General features: G+C 47.1%; 1 protein-coding gene across 3 annotated transcripts in view; it reads left to right on the top strand.

The window, feature by feature from the left end:
- The window catches only part of LARGE1 (LARGE xylosyl- and glucuronyltransferase 1), a 541,763-nt gene that overhangs the window by 414,086 nt on the left and 108,253 nt on the right, over window positions 1-19,424 (top strand). For all 3 annotated transcript variants that reach the window (XM_060656501.3, XM_078449495.2, XM_078449496.2), the window contains exon 7: window positions 10,088-10,192. In XM_060656501.3, the coding sequence (XP_060512484.2) occupies window positions 10,088-10,192 (105 nt within the window). The remainder of the gene's footprint in view (window positions 1-10,087; window positions 10,193-19,424) is intronic.

Raw genomic sequence — 19,424 nt, 5'->3', positions numbered from 1 at the left:
GTGGTCTGAGACTCCCACAAGTAAGTGCTTTTTCTTCAATCGTAGTAGGAAAAGTGAGATTGTTTCTCCTAGGTGCTATCAACAGTGAGTTACAGGAGTATCTGTGAGCCAGGTATCTGAAAGTTGCTAACAAATTGTGGGTGTTTTTTTTTTAAGTTTATTTATTTATTGAAAGAGAGAGAGCATGCAAGTGGAGAAGGGGCAGAGAGAGACAGAGACAGAGAGACAAAATCCCAAGCAGGCTCCTTGCTCCCAGCACAGATCCTGACACAGGGCTCAAACTCACAAACCGTGAGATCGTGACCTGAGCCGAGATCAAGAGTCGGACACTTAACTGACTGAGCCACCCAGGCGCCCCCAAACAAATTGTGTTTTTAAAAAAAGATCCAAGGAGTCCACGGATGGAAGTTGTAGCTGGATCCAGGCCAGCTCTGCTCCCCTGGGGGAGGCCTCGTCTGAGAGGTGACAGCAGTCAAGCGTCCTGGGAGTTGGTGTGATGAAAGCAGCCTTGGAAGATTGCCCAGCGGCTGGCCCTGTGTTCCTTTTTAGTTTTTCCCATTTCCAAAGACCAAAGATCAAGGAAGGAAGAAGACAGAATCATTATTTGAGATTGAGCAGGATTTTTTAAACTGTAAGTTAAGTTAATGTGGGCCCACTTGGGACTGACCTAAGGAGGTGGGTGGGGACTTACTCTTGCATCTTGGCAGATGGAATCGTTACCTGGACCTTTATTGGATTGCAGACTCTTTTCTGAACCTCAGGCTGTCCTTTTCTGTTCTCCACAGATGCCCCTGGGATAGGAAGTGCTCTCAGCTCAGTGCTCTGGAATTAACACTTAGATGAACCACAGAGGACTCTGCCGTATTCAGGACCCCTACCCACAGCCTCTGGTGGTGGTGCAGGCAGGGACAGGTGTGCAGGTCAAATACGCCTTGGCCAGCCTTTCTACCCATTCTTTCCTGTCCTTTGGAGCCTTACCCACAGTGTGAGGGAGAGGCCCTGCAGGTTGTTCCTAACCACAAATGTAGGTGTGGAAACACAGTGCAACAGAGTAATCTGAACACCGCCTAATAAAGAGATCTTATAATCAAGTTGGAAGGGAGATTTGAGGTCATCAAATCTAGTACAGAAATCCCTGGGTGCCCTCCCACTCCAAAGGCCCCCAAATCTGCCATGCATGAGAATTAAGGGGGCTGTCTTTGCAGAGAAACCCCCAGGCTTCATCCCAGGAGAATCTGCTTCAGTGAGGTTAGGGGTGGGGCCTGGCGGAAGGTAGCTAAACCATTTGAGAAGCGTTGCATAGAGATCATAAAATCTGACAGGTGGCGACTGGGCCTGTTTTCTTCTTCGCTGTTGTGTCTCCGGCAGTTGGCACAGAGCCCTGTGCACAGTAGGATCTTGGTGAATACCTGCTGGCTGAGGGCTGAATCATGCAGCCTTTTCCAGAACTACGCCAGTATTTAAAAGCTGCTCCCTAGAAAGGCAGCCTGTTTCCATTTTGGCGAACTCTAAGGGAACTTACAGCCTTGCATATAAGAAGCAAAATCTATCTTCCTTCGGTCTTCACTCATTCAGCCTAATTCTGCCTTCTAGAGTGACACGGATTCTAATTCCTCTTAGAGGGGATTATCCCTCAGCTATCAAGGTCAGCAAGAATGGGGTCTTTATCTCCAAATGAAATCGAGGTTGACTGGAATGAATAAACTAGAGAAGCACCCCCAAGGCAAGAAAATGATTGGAGAGAAGACCTTTTTTTAACTAGGGCACGTGCATTCCAATGCAAGGATGCACAGTATGAGCCTGTGGTACATAAACCTAACCAAGAGTCTCAGGGAACCCCATGAAGTAGATCCCTTTACCATTATACAGAGGAGGAGACTGAGGGAGTACGAATTGACCCAGGATTACCATTCAAGTAGAATTTGAACAAGGTGAGAATTATATTCATGTTCAAAGAAAGGAGAGGCAGCCAGGTTGGAGAAGCTTGCGCATAGAAAGCACAGCCAGCATGGAGTCAGCACTTGAGCCCCAGCATTGGATGGTATGTTCCCAAGCACCTCACTCCCTTTCTCTGGGCTCCACCTGTAAAAGCAGGCAGTTCCGGAGTGAGTACTCAGATCTTTGCTGTGCCTGGGACTTTTCGGTGATCCCAGAGTGACTTCAGGCGGAGTTATACTGAGGATGTAGGATGTAGGGAAACGTGCAGCTTCCCAAAACAGTCCTTTTCAACCCATCCAGGGTTGTTTTAAATACCTTTTGTGTTGCATCTTCTCAGGGGATGCTTTATTATTCCACACCCACTAGCAGAGGGCATCCAGGGCGAGGAACAGTCCTCTCGGGATGTGTAGTAAACGGTAATGTGATACTATACGTTTTCCTTATTACAGCCGTCCTGTGCTCAGACATGCATTATTGAATGGTACTATTAAAGACTTTTCTATTTTAAAATAGCTTATTAGAATAAATATGAGGTTGAAAAGTCATTGTTGCTTTCTCTGCTGATGCTACGGACAGCCCCTAGCTATCACATTTTAATATTCACCTGCTGGTGCAAGCAGAGCAGTTTTGATATGCAGCGGTGATGGGTGGACTTTCTCTGTGCATCCAGGAGCTTTCCTGGGGGCGGGGGAAAGGAGGCAGCCCTGGGAGCATCTGCAATCCGCGTTAGAACTCTGTTCCTGGCGTTTACCTGGCGAGGTTAACCTGTAAGCATCCATTTCCATCCCATTCAGCTAGAAAGAGTTTACCAGTTCCAGATGGGCTAGGGTGGTCCGTGATAGATTTTCATCTACCCATCCGTGCTATACTGGGCCCCCAGGAGCACTAAGCTTTTAATCAAGGAAGCAAAATTATCAAATTTGCACCTTCCAAATATTTTTACATAGGCAGAATGGAATGGCACAGCTCCCCTCAGAGAAGGTGATCAAGTGCGATCTGCCAAGTAATCTGGGAAGAAAATGTGATAAGGGGGTGACAGAGCAGGCGAGGGGACAGGTTTGAAAAATAGCAGATAAAATCTGTGGGATTTGGTTATGGCAACGATGTGAAGAGCAAGGAGTTAAGAGAAGATGCTTTGGAAAGTGGTCTGAACTGGGATGGAGATAGGTGACTAACTTCCTGTCAGTGGTACTTGAGGCCACTGGAGCAGATCCTGTCATCCAGGGATAAAAGGTAGAACAAGAAGAAGTGGGGCGGGGGGCAAGGATGGGAGTTGGGGAGCACCAGCATCGAAGGGGAGGCAGGGAAAGAATGTTCAGAGGGAAGAAAACAGCCAAGAGACTGGTGCAGCTGATAGCTTCAGAAAGGCACGGCAGGGCCAGCAGGACAGGGTGCGGGCAGTAGGGCCAGATTTCGCAGAGTCTAGTGTGTGCAGCCGGTGTGAGCACTTGATAGGAAGACTCAGACGCCATATGCACAGTGACCATCACCGTGGAGAGGAAGGGCAGTGCCTTAGGCAGGCATCCGCCAGGAGCAGGGCTCTTTGCCTGTGTCACTTGACTGCACATCCCTTCTTGGAGGCGGGAGGTAGATTCTGTCCTTGCCCTTTTACAGTGAGGAAATAGAGGCTCAGAAAAGTAAGACCGTGGCCAAACCATACAGAATCAGGGCTAGACCCCCTCTTCATCTGGGTCACAAACCGTTTGTCTAATTCACCATGCTGTCTGCCTCCCTCCCGGCCACCTGGTGGGCGAATGCCCAGCATGCCCTGTCCATGCCCCCATGTGCCACGTGGAAGCATCACCATCCCCCTGCTTCTGGGGCTTCACCTCCTGAACGGAGCTCTCTGCCTTGAGCCAAAAGCTGCGGAAGGAGGGAGCGAGGGGAGTTCCCAGCCTGGAGCCATCCGTCTGCTGGCTGGTGACACCGACACCAGGGCCCCAGCAGAATAGCAAGCTTGTTCGCTCTTGTCTGGCTGTTAGTGGTGATGTATGAATAAGCAAAGAAGACAGCTTCATTTTCATAAGTTAACTTGTGCCTGGAGTAAGGAAGACGGGGAACAGTGCACTTAATCATAACCACAGGGCCGCATGGAAAACAATGACAAAGCCTTTTCTGTTAGTCACGGTGGTTTATTATAATAACTCCTAAGAAGATGAGACAGTGCGGGATGCTGAGCGAGGCAGCACGCCAGCGGCCGTGTTCCCCCCAGCCCCCTGCACCGCCCCCCAAGAGGAGTCCCCTGGGACTTTACCTCTTAATGGGATGGCAGGTCTCATGTGTGTTCGCATCATCCAGGTTAAGGCTTTAGACTTTGACCTCTGGAGACCAGATGCCATCTGGCTGATGAGCTGGGATTGGCAAAGCTATAAAGGATGGCCTGTCTTATGCACCGTCTCTGCTGAGAACGGTGTTGTGAGATAGCACTGTTATCAGAAAAGCTTGTGGGGAAGCTTGGGGGTTTGGAGGTCTATGTGGACCAGGAGGTGTAGCCCACAGTGCAAGTTAGGATGCAGTAGACGACCCCGGGGAGACCCCAAGCCAGCATCACCCACCCTCCCCCACAGAATCAATTATTCCCTGCCCTCCATTCCTCTAACTTATCAGTGTTTCTGTCACTGTGGGTACCATGCTGTTTCATAATTGTTTATCTGCCTCCTCTTCTAGCTGCCTCTAGGGCAAGGACCGTGTTTTATTTGTCTTTGATTCTTTAGTTTTTGTGTGGTATCTGACACAGAGCAAACCCTCAGTCGATATTAAACAGAACCAAAGTCTAGGCAGAGTAAGGACCGTGTCAGCTAAGGAAGGATCGGGGGAGAAGGCCGAGATTGCTGATGCCTGAATCCAGGTGGATGGGACAGAAGGTGGGGCCAGGGAATTCTGGGTGTAATGATAAGAGCAGATATTTACTGAACATTTTACTATTTTTCCAGGCATTGTTAGTGGTAACATTTGAATAAGCAAAGAACACAAAATAGTGCCTAGAGAAAAAAAAAATTAATTCTAAGGGATGTCCTACATATTCACTTTATAAATGAATGAAGAAATGGGCACCAAGAGATTGAGTAACTTGTTCAAGGTTGCACAGCTAATAAGTGGAAGAGCCAGGATTGGATGTGGGCGGTCTGGCTCTGATGTTCGCTTTCGTCATCCCTTCACTGTCCTCAAGAAGCCTACAACTGGAGGCTGCCACTGAGTTCTGCTGGTTTGTCGGCTAGATTTAGATGCCATAAGAGTTTATCGTGTGCTGGGGACCCGACTGGTGAACCTCGCCTTCGACTGTCAGGGACAGAGTTTCCAGACCTGGATCACTAATTCTCAAACGTTAATGTCCTTTCCAATTACCTGGTTTTTTTTTAAATGCAGATGACCAGACCCAGTGACCAGAATTCTTATTTAGAATTGAGGCATGAGAGAATTAATAGATGACGTGAACCCCACCTTCCCAGACACTGAGCCAATTTAAGGGTAAAAGAGAGCAAAATGTCACCTTTTTTAGTGCAAGTTAAATTGGAGGGCTTACTGTGGATGTTTGTCATATCAACACTCTGAGTTGGAATTGCGCCCCCCGACCCCGTCCCAAGAAGCGTGGGGCAACCGTGGCCTCGTGGAAAGGGACCTGCCCCAGGAAAGGACAGGGTTAAGGTGACCCTCTGTCAGAGAAGGGATGGAGGAGGGGTTAAGCAATGTAGGTTTGTTTCTCTGAAGCTCACCAGCCAGGTAAGTCCTCCTGTGTACAAAGAGGAAACAAAGGGTTGGGGCTAACAGCCAGGAAATTCCTCCTTCTAGAAACCAGAGAGGCAGGGGGAAGCTGCCTCTGGGTCAAAATTAATGTCTAGGTTGACGCCCAGGAACCTGCAGTTAATAAGAACCTCAGAAGCACTCAGTTCTCAGACCACAGTTAGATAAAGTCCTAGAAAGACCTAACTGTTGTGCTAGATTGACCTTCAAAGAAAAGCTTGTGGATGGGCTTGCTCTCTTCCAGAAGCTTCCAGGGGAGCTTGGATGATCTGTGAAAATAGTTATGACTTACAGAGTGCTTAATAGGTTTCAGGCCCTATGCTTAACCCTTAACACACATGAAGTCGTTCAGACATGTGTAGACACAACAGCCCTAATGGTTAGAGACTGAGGCCAAGAGAGGTCAAGTAATTTTCTCAAGGCTACACAGCTGGAAAGGGGCAGGGGCAGGGCCAGGAATTGGGATCAGGCAGTGGGACCTGAGGTTTCCACTCTTTACCTCTAGCTACCCTGCTGCATGGTTCCCTGTGGATGGACAACAGACCTCTGCAGGATAGGACACATCAGACAGTCCAAGGTACTCACAAGCCCATTTGCAAAGCCCAGCTGCCCTTTTTTTCTTTTTAATTTTTTAAGATGTTTTATTATTTTTTTAATGTTTATTTATTTTTGAGAGAGAGAGAGAGCATGTAAGCAGGGGAGGGGCAGAGAGAGAGGGAGACAGAGAATCTGAAGCAGGCTCCAGGTTCCAAGCCGTCAACACACAGCCCAACGTGGAGCTTGAACCCATGAACCATGAGATCATGACCTGAGCTGACGTCAGCCACTTAACCGACTGAGCCACCCAGTCACCCCATTGTTCTATTTTATTTTTAAGAGAGAGACAGAGACAGAGTGCGAGCTGGGGAGGGGCAGAAAGAGGAGGAGAATCTGAAGCAGGCTCCAGGCTCCAGGCTGTGAGCACAGAGCCTGACGTGGGGCTTGAACTTCCAAACTGTGAGATCATGACCTGAGCTGAAGTTGGACACTTAACCGACTGAGCCACCCAGGCTCCCCAACCCAGCTACCCTTTTAATCCCTGACAGAGCAGCTAATGAATCCATCTGAAAAAGCAAAATGAAATCTTAGTAGCTATTTATTATTTTGCATTTTGTCAACCAGCAGATGTTAAAATTATAGCTATCGTGTTCCTAATTAAGGATTTTTTAACCTTAAAGAGGGCTGGCATGTGTAAAGGAGTCGTATGCAACCATCATGAGAAATGCAGCCCAGGTGCAAATTGAGAGGGGAGTTTGGATAACATTAACTTAGGTTAATCATGTATGTCACTCCTTCTCTGGAGATCAAGACCTTGGGTTCGAGCCTTGGGCAGAGCAACTAACATAAACATGCTTTCAGGTGGTGCCACCCCACCTTTGCAGTTTTCCATGCAGGTGAGGAAGATTCCAGATTTGCCAGAGAATGTGTTGGTGAGTAGGGGGAGGGCAAAATGCTTTGCAGCTTCAGAAGTGTGGGGGTACTAATACACTAACATTGCGGGTCTTCCAGTCGGGAGAGGTTTATCCACCAGACGTCATTGATTTAGCATATTTATTAGCACCTGTTAGTGTGTTGGATACCACCCAGTCCTTGCCCTCGGACTAATGTAGGTGGATATTTACAAATGAGGTGTGGGTGTACCTGCGTATCACCCACGCTGTCCTTTACAGGGCGTAAGTCGGCTATGCAAAACATGCCAGGAGGAAGTGCTAAATAGAGCTGTCTCCCATCTCATGGGAGCGAAGGTAGAGTGACCATTCAGACTTAGAGGTGTTCATAGGTGGCTTCATGCTAGATGAACGGGAAGGGTTGACGGGCAGGGGTTGTCTGGGGGTCAGTGCAGTTCCTGTCAAACAAGAGCCAAATGAGCAATAGCCAGAGGTGAGAATGTAAACAATAAAACTGTACATTTTTATTTGTCAGGAATGAAGTGTGGTTAAATAGAGAAAACTTCTGGGGTGCTTGGGTGGCTCAGTTGGTTAAGCAGCCAACTCTTGATTTCAGCTCAGGTCACGATCTCATGGTTCATGAGATCGAGCCCCGCATCGGGCTCTGCACTGACAGCACAGATTCTCTGACCCTTCTTGCTCACTCACACGCACATGTACTCTCTCTTTCAAAATAAATAAACTTAAAAAAAAGGAGAGAAAGCTTCTGAAGAAGTAGATTGAGGCAGAACACAGTTCATGGAATGCCAGAGTATGTGATTTGGACTTTGAAGGTGCTGAAGATGAGCATATCTGAACTTAGGTGGCTACCCTAAAAGTCAGTGAACGATCATTCCCCTGTTGTCATTTTTGAGCATGTGACAGACACCGTGTTCATTATACTGAACCCGGGGTCATTAGTAATTATGAACCGGATCCCTCAAGGACTCTGTAGCCCCCCTGCACCCCAACCTCTGTGAGAGGTTATCACGTGGACTCTGTAAGGAGGTCACAGCATCGGGATGCGGCACACATCTTTCTCAGCTGAGGACAACCTGCTTTTCAGATCTCATTGTTTTGCACAAACATCCCAAGCTCGTTGCATGTAGAATTGATTGGCTCTTCCACTTCTTGAATTGTTGATGTGTTTTTCTGAGGGATTCTACAAGTTTGGGATGTGATCATATACAATGACAAAGTGGGTGGTAGTATTTTTCCCATGCCTCTAATTTATGTATTTGTGCCGGGGTGATGATTTAGATAGGAGCTCGATAAATTGATCAAATAAATTACGCCGAGCCCACACACCATCATTTCAGGGAGCTGCCATCACACCAGGGAGGTTCTATATCATGCAGCATGCTGTTCCGGGAGAAATGTCGTGTTTTTCTTAACATGCTGCCAGGCTTTCATTTGGTCAGAAAGGTCTTTATTTCTCAGATTGGCCAATAATATCAAGATTTTAGCCCCAGAAGGCATCACTTAGCTCTGGAAGACCATGATTATTAGTCATGTGACCCTTAGCAAGCTATTTAAAATGTCCAAGCGTCAGTTTCTTTTTCCATAACAAGGGTTTTTCATTCTTCCCACAAATGCTTGTTGTAAAGGCAAACGAGATGGAATTGAGATGGTGGAAGGAGTGTGCGTGTCGCACAAGTATTAAATTATGTGCTGGCTCCACCACTACCTGTGCACATCATGATCCTGGTGAACTTCAGTTTCCTGGTGTGTAAATAGTTGACGGTTAAATCCAAGGGAATGAATACCTTCTGCAAGTAGATGATGGACTTGTCTCGTGGAAGATGGGTGGGTCTGATGCCTTGCTTGCCCTCCATAGAAGGCCTGGACTGCCAGGAACATTATGTTCTAAGAAATCAAGAGAAGTGACTGACTCCCCTAAGGTGCTGAGAAACTAGTCTAAGAGGCCTGGCTCAGCCGTGCTGTTGGTCCCAGTACAGCAGACACAGGCCAACGTCAGAGCTGAGTGCTGGGGACAGAGAAGCAATTGCTCCTCTAGAAAACACTCCTGCACTGACATGACACAGTGGCTTGGGGACTCATGATGAAATGGACGTGAGGGTGAAAACACTGTGGGGAGGTGGCCAAAAGGGGGCTCTTCTCTATGGGCTTCCATCTCCTTCACCAAGGGGCATTTCTTCCCTCCAATGGGGGCAGATGATCTCAGCTGATGCCCAGACAGCCAGTGAACTCATGTACAGTGGGGAATAGTAGAGCTGGAACACTTGAGGTGTGTCCATAAATATGTGTTGCATGAGTTAAGGGATGGATGGTCAGCTGGTTGGTTGGTTGGTTGGTTGGTTGGTTTGGGATTCCGGTATTATCACAGAGTAACTGGGTGACCTTGGGCAAGTTAATTATCTGCTCCTTAGTTTCTTCTCTATAAAATGGGGGTAATAAAAATGGCGGGGCAAGGGGTACCTGGGTGGCTTAGTCGTTTAAGCATCCGACTCTTGATTTTGGCTTAGGTCATCATCTTGTGGTTTGTGAGATCAAGCCCCAAGTCAGGCTCTGTGCTGACAGCTCAGATCCTGCTTGGGATTCTCTCTCTCCCTCTCTCTCTGCTCCTCCCCCATGCACACATGCTCGCCCGCTCTCTCTCTCTCTGCCCCTCCCCCATGCACGCATGCTCGCTCACTCTCTCTCTCCCCCTCTCTCTCTCTGCCCCTCACCCATGCATGCATGCTCGCTCTCTCTCTCTCTCTCTCTCTCTCTCAAAATGACTAAATAAACTTAAAAAAAAATGGCAGGGCTGCCAAAGTTTGAAAATTAAATACACTAATACAAGTTAAGCACTTAGATCAGGGCCTGACACTTAATAAAAACTACAATAAGATTTGCCATTACTATATCTCCTATTCAGTACTTACTGTTCCGTGTGGCTTGGCTTCTTTTAAGACCTTTGCTTTCTCTGTACTTTACAGGTCAGCAGGTCCTGGGCTTGGTAGAGAACCAGAGTGACTGGTACCTTGGAAACCTGTGGAAAAATCACCGTCCTTGGCCTGCCCTTGGAAGGGGCTACAACACAGGTAAATCGTGAGGGTGGTACATGGTGGGGGTTTCAGAAGGTGACGTGAGGGTTCAGTGTGCCTTCCTCTGAGGGAGGAGGCGGGCAAAGGATAGGAGGAGACCACTTGGTTGCCTGAATTCTGCAGTGGATGGTACATACACAGCTGACCTTCGGTTCTTTCTTAGAGCCACAACTATAGTCAGCTCAGCTGTCAGACTTTGGCTGTCAGTTGCAACCTCAGCAAAAAGCCTCCCTCCTGACTCACCTTCAGATCTAGATCCCATTGGGCTTTTTTAGAAGTATGACCTCTAGGTCCCTTGGCTCCGTTGATACAAAGATCGTTCCACAGTGACAAAGAACCCGACATTCAGCTTCTTACCACAACAAAAATTTACTTTCCTCCGGTTCCATGTCCGTGTGAGGCCTGCTGGATCTTGCTCACCGTAGGCATTCCGGATTCATCTGGATTCATCCTTCCCGGTATAGGGAGGAAAGTAGCAGATGTCCTATTAATTCTGAAAGTTTCTGGTCAGAGGTGACATAATTTCTGCTAATAGTTCATTGGCTAATGGTATCTTCATTCATTCATTCTGTGTTCAACAGCTATGTATAGAGTGCCTGGTGTGGACTAGACCCTAGACCCCGTGCCAGGTAGGCCAGATAACTCCCATGACCTCACAGAGTGTATCAATAAGAGACTAGAGCGACATCCCTCTCCTTAAGCTCAGGACTGCCAATGTCTATTGTTGCAGTGCTTCTGGATCCTTCTGCCCTTTCTCCTTTATCTTCTATTGCCACCCCTTTGGAACCTTGCTCTTGAAGGATGTAGATGTGTGGTCTGTGTCAAGATCAAAACTTGGAGCTCAGGGGGCAGTAGGTTTGGTGAGGCCCAGAAGGACTGGGACCTGGCATCTGAGACCAGCTGGACTGGGGTGGGGCGGGTGTCAGGGGATGGCGCCACCTAAAAGGTCCTGGGGGCTAAAAGTCAACTCTGAGAGCTGAGGGTCAGGTGCAAATGCAGGGGCCCCAGAGGCCAAAGAAAAATGGATGACAGTCAAGCTTCCAGAGGTGAGAGTTCAGAGATGGTGTCAAAGCTGGCGGAAGACAAGGAAAGGAAGTGTCAGAGTCCATGTCCAGAGGTGCCAGTTAGGGAGTCCTGTAAGGCTGTCCTTTGAGATGGGGGTCGGGGGCCGTCCTTAGCTGACATTTGGCAGAACATCCAGGCATGCCTCCCTCTATGGAATTTTTTCCTGTGATACCTTCCAGGCATTACAGCCTTCTTTGCAGGTTGCAGCTAAGGAATTTTAACAGGCCTTTCACGCACCTCCTGGAGGCTCCCCTGCTGCGCTGGGCATTAACCCTTGAGTTGCTGGATGGTGAGGATGTCTGAGGAATCCCTGGGAGGGGCCAGGCTGGGGGAGGGAGGCAGAAGGGCTCTGAGCACCAGCTCTCCCTCAGCTGGTGTAGAAGTATTTTCATAATGGCTAAGGCAACATCTCTGGTCTCGGCATACCAGCTGAGTATGTACCGGGTGCTTTCTAGAAGTTACTCTGATTCAATCCTTACAGTAACCCCACCAGGCAGGCATTATTCTTATCTCTATTTTATACCCAGGAAACTCACACTGAGAGGGGTTGAGGCTCTAGTCTGAGCATTAAGGAGGCTGCCTTGTTGACTATTGACCTTCCTAGGTTGAACTTCACTGGCTTCAAGATCAAGAATACTATACATTGTGGAATTCTGGACTCTTGTCTTTCAACCATCTGGAGACGAGCCTAGAATTTTGCCTCATAAGCCTCCAGGATGTTTCTGGAGCAGAAGAGTCTGCTCTGAAATGTGGCACTCTGTTTCTTCTCCAAGCAAACCTTCCCAGAGCGCTTTCCCAGTGTATTTGAGGCTAGACCCTTTAAGAACCCACTGTGGGGCCAATCATATGCCTTCCTCCCACCCTGCCCCATTCTTTCCTTTGGTAAATGAATTATCATCTGATGTTGATATTTTGTAAAATCCTGAATTCCAGTACATTCACTCCAGGCTTTCAGGAAGCCCGAGACACCCATGTCTGTTGGGTGGGATAAGGGAGATTTCAGGTAAACCCTGGTATCTGTCTTCCACAACACAGAATAATAGACAGTGTCACACAGAGATATATACTGCAGTGGTCTCGAGGACACAGCATCAGGGTCGTGGTTATCTGTGTCAAACAAAAACCACAGGTCATCAATCTGGGTTTGCAGGGAGGAGAAGAATGTGGCACACTGGGGAATTTATTAGGACAAAAATGACACATCCCGTCCTGCCTCTCCCAGTTTGCCTCAGTGTGAGGTCGGGAGACATACAAGTCTCTAAACCACCTCCAGCTCCTCCTTGATATGCCAAGGCAGTGAGTTACTTTCCCACTTGCTGCTGCTTAAAGGGCAGAGCAGATGAGGAAAACCCTGTTAGAAGTGATGTGTCCATTTAAATAAGCCAGTGACACCGAGTGATCATTATAAAAGGATTTATGCGACATCAGAATGCATTGGCTTTCATGATGGGGATTTGTTATTTTAAGACTAGGAATTGTACCACACATCAGTGGATGAGTCATGAAGCACTTAGATTCTCGTGGAAATTGAGGACTCTGCTGGGAGGGAGCCCGCTGCCCTAAATCCTAACGGAAAGCAGGCCTCCAAAAGGGGTATCTCCAACAAAGCCCCGCGTTGAGACTTCTGCTTTGTCTTGGCAAACTCTGGCAGATCCATGTTGGAATCGTGATTCAACCACTAAGTGCCCATGTAGGCTTGGCCAAGTTAGTTCACCTCCCTGAAACTTAATTAATTCTTTCCCCTGTAAAATAGGATCATAGTACCTAGTATGGGGGGATTAACAAGGTAACTAGTTCAAAAGCCTAGCCCGGTGTCTCTCACAAAACAAGTGCTCAGTAAAACTTAGTTTGTGCTCCCTTGGATTTTCTGTCACTTGTCCTATGGGGGAATGGAACCCGTCCTCTGCTTTTAAACTGGTGGTTATGTGACGTTTGTTAAGGTCTTCAAAGCCCTCTCAGGTCAGAAAAAAAACCCTGAGATTTTCACTCTTCCCTAAATACAGTGCAGCCACCTAGCACTTTTTCTCCTGTTTCTCCAGTATCTGGAAAAAGTTACCTTTTCATATCATTTTAGAAAAAGAGATGATTTTACTTCATAGACCAGCTTCCTAACTGTGTTTTACTTTAAAAATCCTCGGGGGTGGGGGGGAAGCATAGGCTGTTTGAGTTGAAAATCTGTCTTCAAGAGATAACTTTATCGCTTTCCAACATGGTTCCTTTTGGAAAGCTACTCAAGCTCTCTGAGCCTTGGGTTTGTTTCTGGGAACGGAGAATGAATAAGCCCACCCAGAGCCCATTGTGAGGCTCTGTTGTGGTAGTGTAGCTACAAGGGCCTGGTGAACCGAAATGCATTAGGAGTTGGTTGTGTTTTTATATCTCCTCCGGACCACAGCCTAGCTGAGTAACTGTTTTCCAGTCATTTAGATTTGTCCACATTTATCAAGTTCAGCTGCATTCACCAGGCATCAGACCAGACACTTTACTATGCACTATCTTCATTAATTCCTAGAATTGTCTTGTGCGGTAGACATTCCCCTGAAAATAGCCAGCCAGCTTCCTCCTTCCTTTTGTTTCTCCTTCCCAGTCTGCTTGCACAAAGCCCACAGGGCCTAAACGATTAGAGCAGATCTGTTCGCCATCTCCCACATCCTCCCCTCCCTTCTTACCAGAGCTGTTTACAACTTAATTCCATCTTCACAGAACTGCTGAGCCACAGCAGCTGTGGACGACCAGGCCGACCCCAGCACAGTGCCTTTGCCATGAGCACTCGGGTGGAATTAAAGGGCACCTCCCACATCCTTGCATCGAGATGGGTTCATTCCCGACCACTCTGTCCATTCATCATCTAGGTGCGGGAAGCTGTCATTCACCCAGCATTCAGCTGTCTGCAGGACTTTTTTTTTTTTTCTTTCCTTAAATAAGATTATGACAGGCTCATTAAGATTCAGCCCACTTCAGTTCCTACGCTGACGGCGAATATCTTAAAAACAAACACCAGCAAAGAAGAGAAGGAGAAAGAAAGCTACAAGTAGCAGGTGACCGGAGAATGGGGTGAGGGAAGTCAGGCCGGTAGAAAGGAGATGCTTGACAGAGAGGTTTGTTTGTGGACGATCCCAAAGGTTACTCCAGGACAAGGTGCGTCCTCCCCGAGACGAGGTTGTTAACCAGAGGATGTGCTTTAAGAAACAATTTAAAAATAAAATGTATCCCAATTCCTTTCACTCTCCAAAGTAGGCCAGAGACAGGCAGATGGAGACCTGGCTCTCCAGGGAGGGAGGAGGAATTTCTCTAGGAATCCTCATCCACAGAACAATCGAATGGGGACATTCAAGGGTGGACTCAGCTCTGAGGCTAGAGCACAGTAAGAGGTACAAGTGGAAGGTGGAGGCCTGGCAAAGCCAGGTGCCACGGTGATTCCAGGGCAGGGATTCAAAAGGAGCCAATGTTTAGCCACTTGCCAAAGAACTCCTAAACAATTAGCTTTCGAGGGCCGCCCAGAGCGTGGGATGTCCGCTGACCCTTTGCTCTGCCCCTGACCTCCAGTCTTCTGCAGCCCAAGGCAAGTCCTTTCATTTCTCAGAGCCCTCCTTGTCTCTTGGCTCAAGAGCTAAGAACTGTTTATGCTCTGAAGGAATATTAGTATTGGATGATTTGTCTGCAATAATTGCTTTCAGAGAAACTAGCTTTAAATGTAGTTCATTCAACACATGCTACTGAATGTCTATATTCAGGGTAGAAAAAGATTTGTAAACAAAAAAAAATGAGTGCTACCAAGAACTTTCCTTTAAGAAGATTGTGGTTTAGTGGAGGAAAGTTTGCATATCCACAGAGACTTAGGGTGACTTGAGCCCCTAGGATGATTGAGATTCAGAGTTGAATGCTGACCTCGTAATAAACCTCAACCAGCATTTTCTAGACTAATTCCAGAAGGCATTGCAGGAGATGTTGATACATCTTTAGAAACTATGGACAGATAAGGTTGAGAAATCTGTACACTAGATCCTTCCCTTAGAGATTCAAATTGAGTATTGGTATATTCGAGATCCTGGAAAGTCAAAAGTAAGGGAGGCCCAGCGGATTTTCCACTCTTACTTGATCCTAGGGCTATGGAAAGAAGTTTGGAAAAAAACTACTTCTACACTAATTCTGGGGACAGGGATTATGACTTTTTGAGCTCTGTATCCCAAGCTCGTGGCACAGAAGAGTTTAAATAGAGTTTGTAGAATAAGCCCATAGAAAGATGCTTGCCATTCGAAGCATAGTTCACTCAGTAGACATGTCTAGTCTATTCTGTACTGTATTTTCTGATCCATCTCTCTACTGTAAGGATGTAGACGTGCTCTTACTGCACCTTCTTAGTCAACATCTTCGGTGTCATTGCATGTCTGAAGCCAGTTGCCAGCTCTCCAAAACCTCCTTCCCACAGGAAGGAATTCTATGTGAGATAACTTCTAGATCTTCCACCATCCTGTTGGGTTGGCCATTTTGGGTAGCTCCAACTTCTCTCTGTGAGGGCGACACACTGATCTGAATGATACGTTCTGGATGTTATCAAACTGTCAGAGGTTCACGCCTCCACCTGGACATTTCTGTCCGCTCTTCTGAATCATTTAGAATGTCTGCTTAAAAATGTCAGCTTTCAGGCTCTAAACCACATAAAGTGAATCTGAATCTCTGGAGGTGAGGCCAAGTAACTGTGCTTCGAAGCATGCTCCCTACGTGATTCTGATGCATGCTAAAATTTGAGAGACAGCCTCCTGGTACACACTTTTATTGCCATTTGCACATCAAGCTCACATTGAACTTGAGTTCAACTGAGAAGCTCCATGAGTGACTGTTGAGCCAAAGGTTCCCCATTCTGTACTTCTGTACTAGATTTACTGACCCCAAAGCACAGACTTTATATTTATCTCTAGTTGAGTTTTATCTGATTTAGACCCATCTTTGTCTCATTTTATTTGACTTCATTTTAGTCCTCAACTTAGGGTCATTCACAAAAATAATGGAAATAATGAAAATGCCTTCTGTTCATTCAGCCAGTGGCTTTGCCTCATTTTTGTAACAAATGTTTTGAAGGCTTTTTTTACAATCCTGGAATAAAATTCAAAGGTAACCTATATTACACTGTCTACAAATACAATTTCAAAAAAAAAAAATCGATATAGTGACCTGGCTATATAATTTACAGAAGAAATAAAAGGAAATTAATTTACTATAAAATAATATTGACTTCACATGTAATTGCTCAGGCTTGGCTCCAGTGGAACCAGGACCTGATGGAATAGTCAGATGCTTCTGTGCCTGTGTTCAGGGTACAGCCATCTTCAGTGTGATGCTGACAGTGTTGAACATCACCAATGGGGCACTGGCAATCCAGATTCCACGAGTGGCGTTTGTGATCTGTGAGATGTTTTCCCAAAGTGGTAACCATCTCTTGGCAAATTATCAGGTAGCAGGAAGTATCCTCCTCCCTCGATTTGCACTCCAAATTCATTGTCTATTATTAAAACCATTGAAAAAACATCACTTAGTTCTGTTTCTGTAAGGAGATGAGTTTCAGGCTCAGATAGTTAGATTGCCTAAACACAAATGTCCAGGGGGACCCATGGGATGCAGGAATAGTCTTCATTGTGGTAGCCTTTCCTGGGAAGAAGAGGCATTGCCCCCATGGAGAGCCATGAGTTCAAGGCACTGCAGCTGTTCAACAGATGGACCCAAGTGCAAAGCCGTGACCTGCTTGTGATCTCCCTCAAGGTTAGCATCAATGAATAAGATAATATGCTCCCCTCTCAGAGGGAAATTCACTCAGCTAGAAGTCTGTGTAGCAATACTGCCGCCAGCTACTTCTCTGCATTTACGCTTCTTCTAAGGCTCAGTGAAGTTGCCCAAAGCTTGTTCACTTCATTTCCTGAACCAGAATCTCCTTTGGCCTTAGTTCTTCTTCTTCTTTTTTTTAGTTTATTTATTTTGAGAAAGAATGCACAAGCAGGGGAAGGGAAGAGAGAGAGTGAGAGAGAATCCCAAGCAGGCTCCACCTGTTAGCACAGAGTCCAACACAGGGCTCAGTCTCACGAACCAGGAGATCATGACCTGAGCCAAAATCCAGAGTTGGTTGCTCAACCGACTGAGCCACCCAGGTGACCCTCCGTTTTCCTTTTAAAACACAGTATTACTTGTGGAAATGAACAGTTGTGGGTTCAACTCATGGCTCCATCTGGTTCTGGCTCCATGATATCCGGACATCTAATAGTCTTTATCATATCAGGACTTGAAGCATTCTCACCTCACAGGGTTGCTTAGAGGACAAAATTAGATAATATTTATAAAGTGCTTGGGACGATCTCTGAATCAGTCAGTGTCAGATATTAGTACTTTCTTTTTATATTTGAGGTTCCCCGGGGCTCCTCGGTGGCTCAGTTGGTTAACTGTCTGACTCTTGATTTCAGCTCAGGTCATGATCTCACAGTTCGATGAGATTGAGCCTCTGTGCTGTCAGTGCAGAGCCTGCTTGGAGCTCTCTGTCTCCCTCTCTCTCTGCCCCACTCATGTTGGCTCACCCTCTCTCAAAATAAATAAATAAACTTTAAAAAAATGTTATGAGGTTCCCATAGAGGGAAAACAGTTGTGGCTCTTGAACATGGTTTGATAGTCACCCTATCGTTAGTCCATTGAAGAGGTCTGGGCCTGAGCACTCCCTCCCCAGCACCAGCCATCCATGTGTTCAGTCATTCGCTGGACACATAATCCTCACGCACCCAGCATGTGCGACTTGCCAGGTGCCTTTCTAGGCTCAGGGGATGCTACAGACAGAGCAAAAAGGAGCTGTGTTTGTGGGAGGTCCCTTATTGTAGGAGAGAAGCAATCCCCCTCTTGTATCCTGTGATGCCCTGGTGTCAGGCGCTCCTGAACTCACTCAGCTGCAACCACTCTGCCTTCCCTGCCATTCCTCAAACACACCTGTTTGAACCTGGGGGGGCCTCTCCAGCTCCAGAGAGCAGCCTCACTCCACTGCCTTTCCCTGCCTTACTCTCCTCGGTCGTGGTAATTGCCATCTGACCTACGATAATTTCCCTCATTTTCTTTTTAATTTTCTGTCTCTTTCCATGAGGATTTAAGTTCCTCAAGGGTAGTAATTTCTGTCTATTAATTTCCCTGCTTTATCTCCTGTCCCTAGAATCACGCCTGGCATATATTAGGCATTGAGTAAGTATTTGTTGTTGAATGAAATTAATAACTTTGGAAGATGGTAAGTGTTTTGGAGACAGTAGCACAGAGCAGCGGTCATCAGTGGGAATTGGTGGGGAAATCTGGCTCCTGGGGGACATTGGCACTGCACTGTTCAGAGATGTATTTGGTTGTCACAGTGAGGGAGATACTTCTGGCATTTAGTGGGTAGAGGCCAGGGATGCAGCCAACCCAACAATGCACGGAAGGTCCCCTATAAAAATATGTCCGGCATAAAATGTTTACGCTTCTGAGTTTGAGAAAACCCTGATGTAATATGATGTGCTGAGAAGCATAGAAGGGAATTGGATTCTTCTGGAAAGAGCCATTTCTTTAGGGAAGGGCTCTCTGGGAGGATGGCATTTGAGCAGCAGACCTGAAAGGAAGGAAGTTGGCAGCCATGCTGGGTTCTGCAACAGCATTCCAGAGAGAACGGCCAACACAGCAGAGGCCCCCAGCAGGAGTAGACCTGGATGTGTATGTTCTTCTCATGGTCACACCCCACACCCCCTGGCCACAGGTGTCAAGCATACCTTCACCAAGCTACGGAGGATTAACCCATCTCTGGGCCATTCCTTACCTGCAGTGTCCAAGCCCTCCTCTAGAAATCTAGGGATGCTCAAAGCCGGGTCTTCAAGTATGCAGATTCAGAATGCCGCCAGATTCTGCCCTGCAGGCCCTGGGAGCTCTGACTCACGTTAACACACATTGGAGCCTTGCATCTGGTCCTGTTCTCCTGCTTTGGTCTAGGGTTTGTAAAGACCACCACTAGCCCAGAGAGAAAAGTGTAGCATCATTGGAAGGGGGTCATTCTGGGCCGGTCCTGGCTACCTCTCCAAGCACATGGCCCCTCCTCTTCCCTGCACATTCCTGTTTGGCCACACTGGCCTCCTGGCTGTCACCCAAATGCATTCTCACCCCTAAGCCTGAACCCTCTGCC

This window comes from Panthera onca, chromosome B4, assembly GCF_046562875.1.
Source record: "Panthera onca isolate mPanOnc1 chromosome B4, mPanOnc1 haplotype 2, whole genome shotgun sequence".
NCBI lineage: Eukaryota > Metazoa > Chordata > Mammalia > Carnivora > Felidae > Panthera > Panthera onca.
This window is presented reverse-complemented; position numbering and strand designations above follow the sequence as displayed.